Here is an 18,651-nt window from a genome sequence, read left to right on the forward strand (position 1 = left end):
GGATCCTCTGCTCTTAAGCTTAACGACTTCACCGCTCGGAAAACGAGATCACTTCGTCATTTCCGGCTAAAATTCTTCGAAATTCCGAGTTCCGAGTACAACTGGAACGCACCATCACTTTGCTGGTGCAAAAATACTATTGTATCCCTGTTAAAAATGTATCTTTGGCACTTTTTATAGTTTCAATCAAATAAACTGCATACCTCTTTTTAAAAATAGATTTAAAAGATATGATTAAATTTTGAAATTTTAAGGTTATAACAGACAAAGACTTTCTAATAAATATTATTTTTGTGCTTAGTGGACAAGGCAAACTGTTTCAGAGGAGCAACCAACCTTTATGTTGAGGTGAAGCAAGTGTCCATTCAGCACCACCAGCCGCACAGATGCAGGTGGTGGCCACGAAGGATGACCAAAAGAGGAGGATGCCTGTGCTTGAAAAGAACCGACGACTTATTAATTATAACGTCTCTCAAGTTTGAAGCATTTGGTGGCAGCACTCTAGAAGCAGGTGGGCGCATGTACAGGAGACCGACTTTCAGTCAGTGACGCCGAACTGCACAAGCTCTCTTACAGCCTTATTTACACGCTAGACTACCGTGAATTTCGCAAATATTCATGCGATTTCCACGTTTTAATTTTTTTGCGCACCACAAGAGAAGCTTCGCGTCTGCACGCAAAGAAATCCGTCATGAACTCTAAAAGGTAACTGCTTTATTTTTAGTTAGATGGCACTTAAATTGCTCCGTTTTGCGAATCTTACTCTCAATAACCAGAATGTGATGGTTGTCGGGGGGCGTTTATGAGGCTATGAATAGCTCCTGCATGGTGATTTTGTGCAGTCACATTGGAGAAATGTGACTCAACACCGCAGTGTGAATTTGTTTACAGTCCACAAAAGCTGGCGCTGTCATGTTGTCAGGTGGTGGGCTGCATGTGCACACTGGTGGATTGATCACAGGGGGTTTGCAAATGCAGAAAAGTGGGTTCTGAACGCTGTTCAGTGCACCGTCGTGGGGATGATTTTTCTCAGACGCTTGTCTGATCCAATATAGAGGGGTGTCAACCTGTCAAGAGCAGGCGTGTGGTTTGATTTCAGTACCAGAGATAAATTATGTGAAGCTTTGAAGCAAATATTGTAATGGTATTCATTTTGCAATTATTCATGTGCACGTATTCTGTTGTATCTGTATTATGCATAAATCTACCATTTACTGTGCCATGCAAAGAGGATCCTAGAGGATGGAAAACCTAGTGCTATTTATAGTTGAAGTGAATGGGTGCTGAGGATTGCTGTGTCAGTTTTCCTCCCTTTTTCTCCCTCGTGGTGTGTGTGTGTGTCCTGCGTTTTCTTGTGCTTACAGAAAATGAACAGAAGAGTCTAAGATGAAAGGGAATTTCATCAGAATTTCAATGTTGCACCTACAGCATCAAAGCTAAGGCTGGCAGAAATGCTCAGTTAATCCTGTTCTCTGTGGTTATCACATGCTGGAAAGCTCTCAGTTGAAAGTCCCTTTTGCATTCTCCCCCTGTAATATGTATTTCTCTGTCACCCATCTTCCTTCCTATAAGCACCACTCCTGATTTGTCTCTGTCTGCATGTCAAACCTCTGTTAAGGCTATTAGCATTTAGAATTTGTATCCACTGTCGGCAGGCACTGAGACAAGACAGAGATGCCGATGTCCTGGATGCTCCGCCACCTCTTCCTGGCTTGGACCTGTCTCTATGTCTGTGGAGCTCCTGTTCTTCTGCCAAACTTCAATCGCACGCAAGACAGCTCAGTAACAACTCCTGGGTCAACACACAACACAGACATAGAGTCTGTACCCCCAGATAAGGAGCATGTTATTGGCTTCTTAGTGAATGTAGGTGCAGGAGGAGGGACTGGCCCACATGGAGGACCTGAGGGGACAGATTCAGTGACGCACACAGAAAATGAGGACAGCCTTGATGGAAGATATGGACTGAACGAGTCGGGTGGAGAGGCATGGAGCCAAAGGAGCAAGGTTAAGAAGACTGAGAGCACGTCTGAGATGAGAGATCCAGAAAATGAGGACATATCAGTTGACTACGAGCCTTTAAGTCCTACAGGTGGAAAAGAACAGCTGGACGTTGATATGAGTACCTCTAAATGGACAGCAGAGAGATTACTGGCCTCCACTACATCACCACTACAGCTGGATGCATCATATAACCAAAACAGCAGACCAAGTGAAATGGACAGGACCAAATCACAGATTTTTTATTCCATCCAGGATGAAATCCAAGAAAAAAGCTTGCAATCTTCCACAGAGCCTCCAAATCCCTACACTTCCCTCTGGACCCAGAAACTGACCTCGGACAGTGCCATCCCTCCCTTTATGTTTCTCACCTCTCGGACCTCCACACCTTTGACAATTTGGGGCCACAATGTAGCCACTAAATCATCTCTTACAGATCCTGTTTTACCTGAAATTGGTCCAAACTCGATGCCTAGAGATGATGGCTTGGAAAGCCTTTGGACAGAAGCAACAAAGCCTGCTGAAGGTAAGTCTGGAAAAGTTAGACATGCAAAATTAAACTTAAAGAGAAAACAGGAATAGCTTTTGTATTGGGGTGAAAGTTTCTGTAATCCATTTGCTGGTCTTTAACTGCACATCTACAAAATGAAAAGTCACAGAATGCCTTTAAAGCAGTGTCTGCACCTCTTGTCATTCGAGCCAAATATCCCAGCTTGTTGGATTTTACAGGGTTCTAGGAAGCTTCATTAAAAATGTGGCAGAAATGAAAACAATGTTTTGAGAGGTAAAGATTGCCTGTGGTGATTGACACAGAAAGGCTGACTGCTTTTCCACGCTCCACTTTGAACCCCAGCTGGGACCCGTGGTAGTCTAATTATTTTCTATTCCTGACTCGAGTTAGAAAAAAACAGAACATCACATAAGAGCCAGGAGAGGGCTGGTGGAAGGATTTGTTATACAAGTCTTTGGAGGATTCAACACCCACCTCTCTTTATCTACATACCCTCTCACCTCCTCTCTTTCTTCCCCACCCTTCACACTCCCCCATCCAGGCTATTGTAAAGAGCCAGGCAGGTTATTATTCAGCAAGTCAAGAGAGGCAAATGCATTAATGCAGTCTGTCTGAGCCAATATGTGTCCATATGGGGATTGTCTGCTTGACAAGGCTTTCTCCAAATAGGAAATGAAGCTGACAAAGAGGTGCAATTCCCAAAATGGTATTATGTAAAAAGATCGAGGTCTATAAGCATTTTTCAGCCTTCTTCAGAGATGCTTTGGAATAAAGGCAATGCAGTAACAGCTTTGTGACACCTCCCAGTGTGCTGGTGTCTTCTCTGGAGAGAGCTTTTTTTTTTCTAGCTGTTTGATTTGCACAATATCTGTGATTTTGACTCTTACCAAGTGCAAGTGTATTTAATGAGAAAGCTGCATGCATTTAAGATAATCTGTTTCAAAAGGCTGCATTCTGTTATAAATACTAAATAAGCTACAGTATCTGCTTTCCAGAGGAAAACATACATTTTTTATTTCAGCTGCAAGAAGACTTCCTATCATTTATTGCCCTAGTCTTGTGACAGAAGGGAATCTATCATAATAAATCGGCAATTAACAGGATGCAACAATCAGTTCTACCCTTTGGAAATTGAATTCCCATGCTACATATGACATTTTCCTTGTGTCTCTGTGTTTGACACAATTTCCAGCAGACACAGCAGTCCCGCTGTCTCAAGACGAAGCTACAGACGCCACCATGTCATCAGAGGCTCTCCCTCTCATCTTTGAGCCTTTTGAGGATGTCACAGTAGACGGGGCAGCAGCCGCCCATGTGCCAGGCAGCCCTCAGCCTCCTGGTGCCATGGTGACTAGAGGGCTGTCTCTATCAGAGGTGGATCTTGACCAGCTGGTCACAGTGGAGACTGACAGCGATGGTCCCTCACGCGACCCATCCGTCCTTCTGCCAGACTGGACGTCACCTTGGCAGACATCTGGCGCAGAGCTTCTGGAGCCAGTCATCGCCTCAGGTCCGTCTGTTTCACAGCGGCAAGCCGAAACACAGAAAGGTGAAAGAGACGATCTGGTAGTATGGATGAATGAATCTCAAAGTCAACATGATGCTTTATGGAGTCATGACCTAATACATACATAAGAACTTCATGCTACTACCCAACAATTTTCATAGTTAGGATCATAAAACTAAAGTTCACTAGAATAAAGTGCACTGGGAAGTGCATGCAGGATCAAGTTACTTATGGCAATACTAAATTAAATTATGATTTGTCTTTACTAATTCAATTATATACAAATGATCACATGTTTGCATCTGAATTTCAATCTCAGCATCTGATCTTTTCTATATTATATGATGCTGAATAAAAGTCTTGAGCTACACTATATCTGCTTCAGATTTTACTTCCAAGTTGCCACGCTTTCTGGTAACCTGATAGATTGGTTTTAAACTATTTAAAAAGCAGACTTTCTGGAAGGTGGCCCATTTTTTCCCTTAAAAGTTGGACGTTTTTTAACTCATTTTCAGAAGTTTTTGTACCATTTTGAAAGAAAAGTGTTTTTATATTCAAGCCACTTAACACTGATTCATTTAAACATCAAATAATTTTTTTTATTTTGCTCTTGTTTTGTTTCTGTTTCTTTCATTGTACCAACAGCAAATGCAGTTTGGCAGCAACGAGGCAGTCCCCAAAGAGATATTAGCCAAAAAGCTTGGTATGATGTGCAGTGTGCCTTTAAATAAATATGAGGAAACCAGACAAGTGGAGGACTAAAGACGATGCAGCAGGGAAATTTGGAGATAAAGACAGAGGTTTGCCTGACTCGATAAGAGCTGGCACCAACTGTTCTTAGGAAGGAACTGGATCTCAACATTATTGAAGCAGTGGGATTATCTTTACAGAAAATAGAAGCAACTACTTTGGCATTATATACTATTATTATATTATATACTATTTTTCCATTTATATTTGCATGTGTCTGTACATTTCTGTGCTTGCTTTTTTGTTTTTTACTGGTAATACATGGATCACACTTAAATGTATTACACAGTAAATTACATTATTGCAGTTTGCAGTTGCAGGAACGGTATGAAAAAGTCCTGGTAACTATTTTTTTTTTAATTCTATATAATTTTTAACATAGATGTTGTGAGGACCTCAAGCTTTAGAGAGAACATGCCCTCAACTGGGCCCTCCCTATCATCCCTCCAGTATGCTATGACAACAGTAACCATGGCAACTCATCAGCTTCCACACAAATCCAGATTTGGGTTGGAGGAGATGGAGTCTGAGGGTAAGATTGGTTTCTACACCATCTGCAGAACAGCACATGTTTTTCTAAATTATTCAGTCCAAAAATAGCTGGCCCATCCATCATGGCTCAAAAGTAGCTACAATATTCCCTTCTTTCTACAGAGGAGGCAGACGAGGATGAGGATGATGAGAACTCTGAGGAATCATTGGAGGAAGAGAGTGAGGAAGACCTAACAGGAGCACCTAAAACATGCTCAACACAGCCAACGTATAGTCTAATCCCTCCACCTCCTGTCTGGGTTCAACGCAACCAGGGACTGAGTACGAGCACATGAGAACATGCATGTGATGTTACAATGAAGTCTTTATTGTGGTTGTTGCCAAGCTAAATTTATGTCTCTTTTCTTCCAGTGCGTAGCTGGGTAGAGCTGATCAGAGAAAAGGTAAGACTGCCCCCTGTTGTCCATACTACATATTACCCATGTGTACATCTGCATGAGCAACGGATGAGCTGATTCTTTTTATAAAAAGACAATGAAACAATTAAAGCATGCTGGTTTACTTTAAAGGCTGCATTATGTCTTTTCATAGATTTTTATGAAAATTAGCTGCTGCAGCGATAATTTAGAGTACTTATAATAGACATAATGGGAACAGACATGTTTACAATTCAGCTCTGCTTTAACCTTTGTGTCTTCACCTTGGGTAGGCTGGCTATGTGTCTGGGATGTTGGCCCCTGTAGGTATCGGCATCACAGGGGCCCTGCTGATTGTTGGCGCCCTCTACAGCATCAGGATGCTTCATCGCAAAAGGAGAAACAGCTTCAAACACCAGAGAAGGAAAGTCAGACAGCCGGAGGTCAGTATCCTCAGCAGGTTCTGTTCTTTATCTGTTGCAATCTGTCCAGTATAGCTCATATTCTTCGACATCAAATTCATGTCTCCATCCACAGCAACCTCGTGAGCCCGGCACCAGCCGCCAAGATCAAGCCATGCTCCTGGCTGACAGCTCAGAGGATGAATTCTGAGTTCGACTTTCTTGGGCCCTCGACGGACCCTCCAGTGAAAAACGGCTGGCAAACAACCCCATTGCTATGACAACCACATCTCTAAACACCCTAACGTGCTAGGGTATGACTCATCTGATCCACAGAATATTACTGAGTAGAGGGCACAGTTTGCACAGGCTGCACACAGGTCAGCTTTATACCCCCTGTCTCTTTGAGGACAAATGTGAGCACTTTTCTAAATGCTGTCAGGTGATGTTAGCTCAGTATGTTTGTGGAGCGGAAAGAGGATATGAGGGACAAAAGGTGTTTTGTAAAGTCATAATTCTAAGTGAGATTTTGTCTGTCTGTATTAAAAAAATAGTCTTCATTAGTACAAAGAGACAAGCCTTATGCATTGTCTGACTGGAGATGATGGTACCAGAATTGCTTAGATACATCAGCATGGCCTTTATGGAGATCTTTGGATGTTGTATGATCACTGAAAAAGACAATTTAGGAAAACCTCTTGCAGCCTGCAGCAAAATTAGTAATTTAGCCACAATAGACTATTCATTAAATCAGTAATCTGGAATTGAAGAAGTTGAGATAAGCCTGATTGAGAGCAATATGACGTGTCTCGAGTGCTGCTGCAAGAGTCCAGACCTGAATAACAACCAGAATCTGAAATCCCAAAATGATGGGCATACCAGCCACTTGGAAAACTCTTAGCATGTATGCAAAATAAGATTGGTCCAAAATATCCCAGTGATCATGGTTAAAAAAAAACAAAAACATATTAGAAATCATGATAGCTATTTGGATGCTATGGTAAGTCTGAGAAAGTATGTGAATAATTTGAGATTATGTTTTTACAGGTTTAAAAAACAAAGTATTTTACTATCATCTACTTTGGAAACCTACTTGTCAGCTAAAAAAATCACTACTAATCTAAATTTGTCATGGTATGAATAATTTAGGCTACGGTATATACCATTTTTACTCCAACTTATGTAAATAGTTAGGCTTGCCACAAAAAGTAAGAAAATTTTAGTTTGGTCATTTATTTCTCCCCTTTAACAATACTAATAAGTGTTTGCAATATTATGTAATATACAGCACCAATTGGTATTATTATTAAAGTAGAGAAATAATCAACCAAACATGTAAAAAAAAATTCTTTAATTCATTATTAATATTTTTTAAATGGAAGTTGAGGAAAAATTAAATCTTTAAGCTAGCTGCCTGGAAGCTGGAGCTAGCGGTTAGCATGGGATGTTCGAAGGTACTAGAAAAATTATTTTCTGCTTAAAGTACCAATCTGATTTTGTTTTAAAATCTGTCCTAAAACAAAGTAGAAAAAATGTGTTCATCTGTTGAACAACCTCTTGGCTGGGGTTAATGGCATCTGGAAGTTTGAGCTGTTTACGTTTCACCTTGTAAATTAGCTGTACAGTTAGCTACACATTTAGTGAAACCGTCCCCCTCATCTTCCTGACTGTAAGGTAATATTTTCTGCCTTCTCCCCAGAATACCGCTCGAATTCTAAAAGATATTCACATCATTTAGAAACTGTTCACTTCTATTTAATTAAATTGATGCTTGGTTTTAATGTATAAATAGTGAAAATGCACATTTTCTTTAGTCTTGTGTTCATAGAAGTTGCTGTGAAGCACATACAAAATGTCCTAGAAAAGTATGTAACATACTTATGTGCAATATAACCCTGAAATGAACTCGGTTCCCTTTTTTTTTTTTTGTGCATGGACTGAAATCTTTTTGAAAATAAATGACACCTCTGTTGGCATAAAAAAACACACTCATACATTGAGGTCAACGAAGGGAAGCTTAATTTTACCAGTGATTTAAAAAAAAAAAAAAAAAAAAAAGTTTTATGTGGTAATTTTCCTCTAACAGGTACACACAGACGTTTGCTTAAATTTTCCCCCGAATGCCAGATTACTCAGATGCAATGAGCTCTGTCAAATTAAGTTGTGATCTTTAGAGACAATTAAAAATCATTTCTTTTTTAATAAGAATTTTGTGTGGTACAGCAGCGGAGAATATTATAAACAACTTATTTTCAGAAATGTTCCTAGTCTTTTGTAGCCAGTTATGTTACATCAAAGTATTTTTTATATAAATGTTAAGTCACTTCATCACCCATCTGACATGCTTACTGTATCAATGCCAGTCTATATGCAATAATACTGTTAAGGTTAGTGTGATGTAAAACAGTTCAACACTTCTCTTGGTCTCTTTGTGTAAATATTAAGAAGGTTGTGATCAAATAAAATGATGATCTTGAATGATTGTGACCTTTCCTTATGCCACATTTCTTTTCTTTTTTTTTTTTTTTTGTTCAAAAAACTCCAAAACAGCACACACTACAACTTAGTTTTATGGCATAAAAAAAGGGGGGGGGGGGTGGGGGGAATAAATCAAATAATTTATTTTTGTGTTCTTTTTTCACATTAAATAAAAGCTATTGGACATTTCCAGATCATAAATTAAAAGATGGGACAGGGAAAAGGGACAGAGGGAAACAGACATGCAAAAAAATTTGCTCTCCTCTTTTTCTGTTTCATGAATCTTGGCAAGTTCGGTGCTAGCAAACCCAGAAAGACTCCAGGAAGCCCTGTGGTTGGTTGGTTGTGTCAAGGAAGCATCTTGTGGCACTGCCAATAAAAATATGAGTTATGTGCTGGTTTCTGCAGAGAATTTATAGTTGGAAATGTAGGATGGCATTTGCCCTAGGTCAGGACAACACAGCTAACATCCAAGATGAGGAAATGCACTACTTCTGCCATCTGTGAACACTGAACCGGCATGTCATGTCTACACTGATTCAAACTGTGCAGGAGTCATTGCTCTAGAAAAGTGGGTCAAGTCTGCAACACCACAAGCCATGGATATGAACTGATGACAGAGCCTTTCAGTCTGTAATCGGGATTTTAATAGAGCAACTTGGCTTGTTGTGGCCCGGCTGTAATGCCCATTAACCTCATGGAACTGCCAGAGTTTCACAGGATTGAGACAAAAAAAAAAAAAAAAAAAAAAGTTGACATACCCATTTCCTCTAAAATCCAAAAATTTCTCTCATTGACAACATAGCTTACTTTGCCAATCTCTTTGCACTCATAAGTGGTCAATGTGTATTTGAAAGAAGGCCAAGCCAGTGACAGAACATAGAAAAATAAAAACATGCCCGACACGGGGGAAAATTTAATCCTCAAGAATGAAATGGGAAGAATTTAAACAGGGTCTTAATTAAATTCTTTTTTTAAAAGTACTGATAAACAGCAAAGAAAAGTTGGTGTTCAAGGTCTATGATTGTTTCCATATGCTCACCATTCTCACCACAACTCTGGATGGGTTAAAGTTGCACAGAAATTAAAAGTCAAAACCTACTCTGGTAAATTAGCCGCAGCCAACCCAACAGATGATTCACAGCGGGGAAAGAAAACCCTCAAATATAACTAACGATTAGAACAACACTTGTATACAAATCTGGGAGAAAAAAAAAAACAAAAGAAAAAAAACAAAAAGGAAAATAAGTACTCTGATCCATTGCTCCAAATGCAATACATACTTACAGTGTGGCAGCTCTGTTCACATTTCTCTTCTGTTCACATCTAACACTTCCTGGCTCCAGCTAAGTGAAGGTGGAAATAATCTCAAAATATAATCAAGAGCTTATAGTGTCAACCCTTTCCCGCTTTTACGACAACCTCAAGCACTTGATCTAATCCTGAGAGATTAAAATTAAGAGTGCGCTTTTGTTCATTCCCTATACCCAACAAGTCCTGTTGTCTTTGATAGGCCAGATAAAAAATAAGCAGCACAGTAAAAGCTCATAAACGTAGAGAAACTGCAGTCCAAACAAGCAGAACAGAGCCGCACCACTATCGGAATAGCAAAAACACATTTGCACTTACCCATACACACTGCAGCAATTTTTAAAGAAGTGCATCTGACCTTTGTTCATTTTACTGTTAAAACAAAACAAAACAAAAGCAGCTTAAGCAAAAGATCTTTGCCAATTAGTGTGTACTGGAACATCTGTGTGCATCCAAAACACATTCCAGGATGGAAATCTCAAGACATCAGTGAGGTTGGTTGTGTGTTGAGTTAGGTAGAGAACCTGGGAAGTGCATTGTGGACATACAGGTGTAGAGATGACAGGTCTAAAGAGACTGAAAGCAAGCAGAAGAAAATATAATCCGCTAAGAATACTTGTCTATTTTCCTTTTTTTATCAAGAGATAAACACACACACAGCATACTCAAACAGGAATCCAGCATATGTAACACTTTTTTTTTTTTGCTATGAGGCAGACCAGAAGTGCTGCCCGTCAGCAGGCAGATCACTGCAGTTGTGGCTGTTAGTGCTGATGGATTTAGTGGCACTTGCAATTCGGAAAATCAGACTAATAATGTGAATTAGTAAACATAGATGGGTTTGAGATAATTGAACACACCATTATTGGCAAGGAGTCGCTGAAAGACGAAGTTTTCTCCCTTTACTTTGGGCGGGGGAGGAGGAATTCTGCAGAGGCTGGCAGTGCATTTGAGGAAAACCAGTTCTGATACTCGGGGGGGGGGGAGAAAGGAAAAAAGCTAATTAAAGTCCTCAACCACACCCTGAAAGGGTTCAACAAGATTTAGTGAAAGACACAAAAAGAGTAAAAGGTGTTACATCCACAAAGTGGGCAAACTTTGAGGCGATAATGGAGTGATTTGTTTTGACCAGCTGCTCTGCTCTCACACCAAACAGAGGAAGGGCTTCAGATGGTTTTACCTTAGACTCAGTTCAGTGACACACTCTTAACCCCTGTACTTGCATTAAAACACATGCATGCGTATCTTTACATAATTCAGTCCTTAAGGCTGACATGAAGGTTGCTGGGGGGGCTGATGGGAGTGGCAGCAGGGAAGTGCTGCACTGAATGGACAGAATGGTAAATCAAAACAGTGTGCAGTCACAAAAACACGCTCACTTGCTCACTTGAAATCAACCACACACAGACCAAAAAAAAACAAAAAACAAACAACCCCACGAGGAAGTACGAACACAGTCATACCATAGCACTCCCCCCCAAACCTATCCCAACTAACAAGGCTTTAAAAAAGAAACACAAAAATAAACTCCACAAATAGTTTCTTCCCAGTCGGTGTGTGCCGGCGCGCTTCCTGCTGTCATGTGTGGTTTCCTGTCACTCCGATTTGTTCTGTGTTTTGCAGGATTTCATTTGGTGTGCAGTCTTTGCCCTCTCGGGTTGTGGATGCAAATCCTCAACCGAGCTGCCTCGCATCTCAGAGAGGGCCATCGCAGACACCGTCCTTCCTCGCTCCGTCCTTCGTCACAGAAAGAATCTGGGGGCCCCTTCATGTACATGTCCGGTGGCATTTCAGTCCATTTCTGCCTAACAACACTTGTTCAGAGGTCAAGGAGAAAAGGAGGGTGTGTTTCTGTGTCTATGCATACCTATGTGCATACTCCTCGCTTTTCAACACAGGTGTGATTGTGTATGTATGTATGTGTACTGTGTATGCATGTGTGTGAGTTTAAGAGCAAAATGACCAGGGCAGAGCTGAGGCTGTTGAGCTGATAGTGTTAGAGGTGAACAGCACCCGCTGTCCCGACCTCCCCCGTCCCTTCTGCTTTCCTTTTTAGCGAAGCCACAGTTTGAGTCGCAGCGCATCCACTCCGTTCAGGTAATATCTGAACAGCCGCTTGTCTCTGACAAAACCCAAGTTCTCATACAGCTTCAGAGCTGATTTGTTGGTGATCTCAGTCTCAAGCACAACCTGGGGGCACACAAATGGACATGTTTATGAACTGCAAAGGATTCATTTTTAATGTGTTCAAGGAAAGTTTGATATGCAAGTAACAGTGACTATAACTTTGAAGGTAGAGCGGTCCTCTTTCAATCAGAAATTGCTGGTTTGACAAAGTATACTCGGGCAAAATACCAAAAGCAGCAGCAGCACTGCTGCCAATGTTCTCCTCACTCCTCACTAAATCAGCGTAATGAAAGATCTCAAGAATCTGTGGTTGCAATTTTGGGGAAAAATATTTTTTCACTTAGCATTTAGTGTCACCAAAAGGTTTTATAAAAACACCAAAAAGAGTAACATAAATGAGGAATAACGCAAATTGCACCTCCTGGTTGAACATCTCATAACTCTGTTTAACTGGCTACATGTTTGTAATGTGATTAGGAAAAGAATTCAGGGATTTCATCATCTGCAGTTCATTATATCATTAAAAGACTGAGTATCTCTCTACAAGAGACAAGACCAACAAAAACATTTTTAGGCCTCGGATACAGCCGTGCATTAAAAACAGACGTGATTGTGCAGAAGTCACTGCATAAGCCTCGAGAACCGTCTCAAATTAACACAAATGCAAATCTAAACTCCAGCATGCAAAGAAAAACCATATTTAAATAAGATCCAGAAAAACTTCCACGTCCTCTGAGCTCATTCAAGTAGGACTGAGACAAAACGGAAAACTGTCCTGTGGTTTAATGAATCAGGATTTAAAATTCTTTTCACTAATCTTAGATGTGAGCATGCGCGATTGGACGGGGTGCAGACAGATTTTGCAACAACATATGTGTCAGTAAAGGTCTTGCTTATTTTTGCCCTGTACATTTAACAATGTCAGCACTCTGTGGCAAAGGAGTCTAGATGGTAAACTGGTAAAGTCCAAACCGGCCACATACTGGTAACATTTTTAGGATACTAAAAATAAAACAAAGAGGTCTTTGAACCATTAAGTAGATAAAATCTTATATGGAGCAACAATGTTTATAAAGGAGGAGGAAATATTGAAATAAACTTAATGTCAGGAAAACTAAACCTTGATATAATAATGGGATTTTTTTTTCCTCTCTGTTTGATTTTGATACACACTAACATAGAAAGCTCCAAAGACACATATACAATACATACACCACATTACCGACTAAAAAAGCTAGTCTTTCAATGTGTTGTTTTTAACCAAACATCTGAGGACACTGAACGTGTAAATCAGCTCATTCTGTAAGTGTTCTAGTAAGATTACCTCGTCACAGTCCCCTTCTACCATGGCATAGATGGCCTTTTTCACCAAATTAGTACCTGAAACAAAACAGTCCATAGAAGAGGTTTGACACTTCAGGTATGAAACTACATTTTTTATAAAATAACATTTGTTTCTTCGGGTCTCGACCTCAGTGTCTGATATGAGCTATATTATTTAAGTTTAAACAACAGTCTCACACTGAATTTTTACTTATCTACATGGTATATTTGCCTAGTAAGATTTGGTTTTTAAAAACAGTACAAAAGAAACACTGTGTTCCTATAGTTGGTCACAGCCCTTTATTGTAAAACAGATTATTCTGTAAATAGTTTGAGATCTTACCGATGCTTTTCCTTCTGTGTTTGGAGTCCACAGCCAGCATAGCAATGTAGCCACGACGAAACATCTTCTTATGCATGTCAAGCTTACATACGATGGCTCCGACACACTCCTGCTCCACCATGGCCTGTGGCAGACACACAAGCTCAAAAGTTAAGCCTTCTTGAGTGTCAACTAGAGTGGCTGCAGAAAGCCTAGCAACAGTTCCTGTCATCCTGCCAGATCTGCTGGCTTCCTGAGCTGACCTCTGACCTTTATTTCAATGTACTTCCCTCTTGTGAAGTTCATGATTGACTGGGAAGTTTGCAACCTTGAGGCTCAAGGGATAAACAAAAAAGTGGAGCTCTTTTAATCCCTTATGGACACAGGAAGTTCAAGAGGAAGCATAAAACACACAGCTCCCCTCTAGCACTGAGGGTTTTAGGAGTTTCTTTGCTAGCGCTGCATGCAAATGTAAACTGATACAGCTGCCTACCAAATAACTTTTACTTGTGTGCTGCTTGTTTATCTGCTGTACATGTAAGAACCGTCTGACTGCTATTGAGACACTGACAGCTGATGAAAAGCAGTGGGTATGCAGCCACACCCATCCCAAATAGTATTATGTAACTTAGGTATACTTTGTTGGTGTACCAAGTTAAAGAGAGATGTAGGTAACTTTAATACAGTGAGATGGGCTCCAGTGTTGTACTCACCAAAAAGCAAAGCTGCGGCCAGTTGTGGATGAAGTACCTGTAAGTGTAAATTGAATAAGGCTCAGATAAGTCCTTTGTGATCAGTCTCATGATCCATGGCATCTGCAGCTCTGACTCGTAGCGGACATAGCGAATGCCGTGGCTCTCCCCCTCCTCTCGGCCGGGAGAACCGCTCAGGTTCAGCCGAGCCAGCTCTGCTGCTGGCGGCTGCTGGTGTGGGTCAGCGGGGCTCTCCTCTCCACTGGGCCCGTCAGCGTCCGGTGGCTCGTCGCTTAGCGGTCTCGGAGGCTGCGTGTGGTCAAACTCTTTTCCCCCTTCGTAGGCCGCCTCACTTCTCGTGAAACCCGGCATCCCGTTTACACTGTTATTAATCAAAGAGTAGCTGCCGTTTTTGGAGAAGGGGCTGTGGCCTTCGTGTTGGTAGTGCTCAATATTGTTTCTTGCGGCCGCAGCCCCCTCACTGCTGCCACTGCTGTCACAGTTGTCCGCGGATGATCTGAGATTGTCAGGCAGGCTTCCTGCGTGTTGATGGTTATCAGAGTCATCTGAGGGGCTAGCCAAGCCATTCAACTGCTGCTGCTCTCGGGCTTGCATTTTCAGATGCAACGCCGCCGGGCTAGCCCGTGCTAGCATGTTTTTCTGTTTCTTCTTGACCGACCTTTTGACCTCGCTTGACGGCTGCGACTTCTTTCCTGTACCGTCGGCCACACAGTCCTCCTCGTAGCAGGTCGGATCTCCGTCCTCCACCGCGGGCTCCGGGCTCCCGGCCCCGGAGAAAGGAGCTATTTCAGCCGGGGATACAGGCAGTGCGCTACTAGGCCCAGGCGGCACTGTGGCCATCCCACTGCATTAATGTGGAGATTCACGCTTGGGAATCGTTGAACACAATCTCATCAACAAAGTGGCAGGATACACAACAAATATATAAGATAGTTCGCCGATTTTTCTTTAAATCAGAGGACTTTTGAGGCGGTAACGTTATCTGTTGGCGACGTTTGTCACTGCTTTCTCCTCGATTTCCCTGCTGCCGCAAAGTGTTGTCGCACCAAACTCCATTACAACAAAAACTGACGTTTTACGACATTACTGTAACGAATGTCATATGAAGTTTTTAGGTAACAAAACAGTTACTGTAAGTAACTCACATTTGAACAAAAGTATTTTTTCCTGCTTAATTTTGCTTATTTTAAGTTTTTAATATGTTGTTTTTAAATAAAACAAGAGCAATCAAAAGAAAGAGCAGACCGCACAGAATAACAAAGTGGGTGCGTTAAATGGGGGGAAAAAAACTAAAAACACAAGCCATAAAAATTAAAATATTAAAATAGAGTTAGCCTTAATATGTCTTTATTCTTTGTCTGTTAATCTACATTTTATTGACATTTGTGTTTGCATTATAATTTCTGACAATGTCATTGGGGAAGTCGTATTCATGAGCTCAATTACCTTTGTGTACCTTTTGGCCAGGATGGGGCGCCAAAGTAAAAATGTCCTTTTATACAACAACGCTTCAGTTTCTCCAGCTGATGTCGCTATTAGATCAGCTGGACGCTTCGTCCTGCAAGGTATAGACAAGTTTGAGACACTTATGTGTATCTTCGGTAAAATCCATCCACATCAGCTCTTCTTTTCGTCAGATTAGTTTTACTTCACCATACACTGTTTCCAGCAACTATATCTATTATGTATTTAAGGTATGAATGTACTCATTGTGTGATTGCACGATTTCAGTACTCCTGTACAGTGGACAGCGACACACGTAGGAGTAACTTAAAAACTACTGATGAATATTTTAGATAAATGTTTTCTCAATATGACAAAAATCTCCCGTTGGAGGTGGCAAATGAAAATACATTTAATATTCCAGCACAATTTAAACAATTGGCTTTGAGTTTATTTGTAGGAGTGTATTTGTTGACTGGCAGTGAACTCTCCTGTCCTCAAGCATGTCTATGTACTCTGAGGTGATTCACTGTTTGGTAATGGCACTGGTAAAACTTGAAAGTCAAAACAAAAAAAAAAAAAAAAAAAAAAAAATAATAATAAAAAAAAGCCATATTTTGGACCCTTACATAAAAGGTCCAATTGGAAAAACGTAAACAATATCGGTGATGATGCCCCCTTCATGTGCATTTAGAATATCATGTAAGATTTTCTAGAGAAATGCAAGAGTCATATTTTGTTTGTTTATAAATATACATTACAAATAAAGACACTGAAATGTGGAAAGAGAGGGAAATGGCTCTTTTAAAGCTAAGCCTTGGGGCTGAGGACTCTCAGAAGAGCTGGAATCAGACATGCACAATCAGTTCCCCTCTTCAAATCTCCTTTCCAGGCCTATCTACTTGAACAGGCTTCTCTTAATTACTTTCTCTATCACTTAGAGAGCTGTGCTTGGGACTTGCCAGAGACATTTGGCTGGTTTGAGCCCATATTTTTATATGCCTATCTTCTTTCTCACAAGCCTGTCCCATACTTTCCTCCACCCCCCTCCTGTTTTTATTATATACTGGTCTTGTCTTTCCATTCTCTCCCCATCCTGTCTCTACTCTCTTCCAAATATCTCCAGGGTGTCAGTTGCGTCATGTGACTGGTGTGCTTGTGATTACAGCAGTTGGCAAACATAGTGATTTATAAAGAAGAGCCCGAAATACCTTGAAAAACAAAAATGTACAAAAACTACGAGGTCAGCACAGAGCTCAGTAGCAAGGAAGGACGTGGTAAGGACAACCGGGACTGGCACTCACATCCAAGTTACCCCTGCCTTCAGATTTCTGTCTTTTTGTCTGTCTGAACCAGTCTCAGAGGCTGGAGTCCAAGCTTTGGATCTCCAACACCCTTACCCCACCTCTTTCCTACTCCTGCCTGTCGTGTTGGCCTACTCCCCTCGGTCCGCTCACTTCCTTGTGTCCTCCTTCTTTTTTTTTTTGTCTGGCGTCTGGTCCACCAGAGCTGTATTTAATTAGTTTCTGTTGGGTTAATTAGGGACTAAAGTTAGGGGGTCGGACCAGAAACAAAAGCGGGTCAGGCTGGACTGATGCAGGTGCTCCGAAGCGGTTGCCAGATTCCACCGTTCAGATTAAGATGGTTGCAAATTGCCTAGAGTACTGGAGTGAGAGAAAGAGCCACCAGTGAATAACAGGGGAGGAGGTTTTCCACCACATATGGGATGGCAGCTCTTTATACACCCATGCTGGCATTGCTGCTCTTATTATACGATGAATTTCAACATCCTTTCTTTTGGAAGCCATCTCACAGTCATGCGATTCAAGCATGCTTTCATGCTTTTACTTCTCATATTACACTGGCACACATCACAGGGTAGATCTAAAGTACAGTGTGTTCAAGTGATGTCTTTGCTAGTCTGCCTCCTTGTTACAAAGTGCTGTATGGTTTCAATCGTATCGCTCCCAGCACTCAGCCTTTTCTCATCTATGAGTGGCACATATACCCTTCCTGTTTGCTTTGTTGCCTGGCTGTGCAGAAAGAAAAAAAAAAAAAAGGTGAACAATCCAAACAAGTGAAGTATACATAAAAAGGGCCACAGCCTGTGAAGTGTACATCAGTTGCACAAATTAAGTGATCACATAAATGAAATGTTTGCTGCGCTTTGAAGATCCCTCTTTCTTCTATTTGTACTTATTTGCAGTGTACAGATAGGGTATGTGCTTGAGACAAAGTAACTTGGATTATGAAGAGGAGAAAAAGCTAAAGGAGGTGCAATTTGACCTTTTTATATGTTTGTGGAGATGAAGAGGAACCAGATGAACTGATATATCAGAGCAGAGGAAAGGAGAGGAGGGAGTGGAGACTCTGGCATGGCTGGAGCCCCCTCAGTGTGTGAGGGTCCTAGGGCCCTTTAGACAGGCGCCAGCCCAGCAGGAATCCAGAGACAATCACACAGCACCAGATTCAATGCACAGAGATGGAGGGATGGAAGAAGATGAGGAGACATGGAGAGTAAAGCTGAGGGGGAGTAGGTGGCAAGACAGGGAGGATATCACAAGGAGAAGAGTAGAAAAGCTCAGGTAGGAATGGAAAGAACATTGAAACTATGAATGAAAAAGGATGGATGGAGAAGGGAGGAAACAACATTGTGGCTCGAGAAGAGGCAAGGGGAGAAGGAGAAAAAGGAAGTAAGAGCGAGCTTGGGAGAGATAGCATATATTCTCTCTGTAACAGTCTTTATCATCAGCCCAGATCGTAGCATATGAACAGTGATCCAAGTCAACCATCTGCTGAGGCTAGATAAGCCTGGGAGAGCTGGGTATTGAGCTGTCACTCAGGGAGGAGCGCAGA

At 41.3% G+C, this 18,651-nt stretch overlaps 2 protein-coding genes across 6 annotated transcripts; one reads left to right on the forward strand and one right to left on the reverse strand.

Moving 5' to 3' along the window:
• Positions 1–292: 292 nt before the first annotated feature.
• Positions 293–7,026, forward strand: LOC121633731 (armadillo-like helical domain-containing protein 4). Of its 5 annotated transcripts, none has more exons than XM_041975932.1 (8): positions 293–705; positions 1,653–2,527; positions 3,708–4,061; positions 5,152–5,301; positions 5,424–5,582; positions 5,673–5,704; positions 5,971–6,120; positions 6,215–7,026. In XM_041975932.1, the coding sequence occupies exons 2-8, from the start codon at positions 1,675–1,677 to the stop codon at positions 6,287–6,289; spliced, it is 1,773 nt and encodes a 590-aa protein (XP_041831866.1). In that variant the 5' UTR covers positions 293–705; positions 1,653–1,674; the 3' UTR covers positions 6,290–7,026. The 5 variants fall into 5 exon arrangements, with proteins under 5 accessions (XP_041831866.1, XP_041831867.1, XP_041831864.1 ...); XM_041975933.1 differs by having other exon boundaries at positions 294–705; positions 3,705–4,022; XM_041975930.1 differs by having other exon boundaries at positions 297–705; positions 3,705–4,061.
• Positions 7,027–8,155: 1,129 nt separating this feature from the next.
• On the reverse strand, positions 8,156–15,400 carry naa30 (N-alpha-acetyltransferase 30, NatC catalytic subunit). Its single transcript, XM_041975936.1, has 4 exons — positions 14,353–15,400; positions 13,661–13,784; positions 13,319–13,374; positions 8,156–12,057 (listed from the first exon to the last, which is right to left on the reverse strand). The coding sequence occupies exons 1-4, from the start codon at positions 15,190–15,192 to the stop codon at positions 11,920–11,922; spliced, it is 1,158 nt and encodes a 385-aa protein (XP_041831870.1). The 5' UTR covers positions 15,193–15,400; the 3' UTR covers positions 8,156–11,919.
• Positions 15,401–18,651: the final 3,251 nt, after the last annotated feature.

This window comes from Melanotaenia boesemani, chromosome 22 (genome assembly GCF_017639745.1).
Source record: "Melanotaenia boesemani isolate fMelBoe1 chromosome 22, fMelBoe1.pri, whole genome shotgun sequence".
NCBI lineage: Eukaryota > Metazoa > Chordata > Actinopteri > Atheriniformes > Melanotaeniidae > Melanotaenia > Melanotaenia boesemani.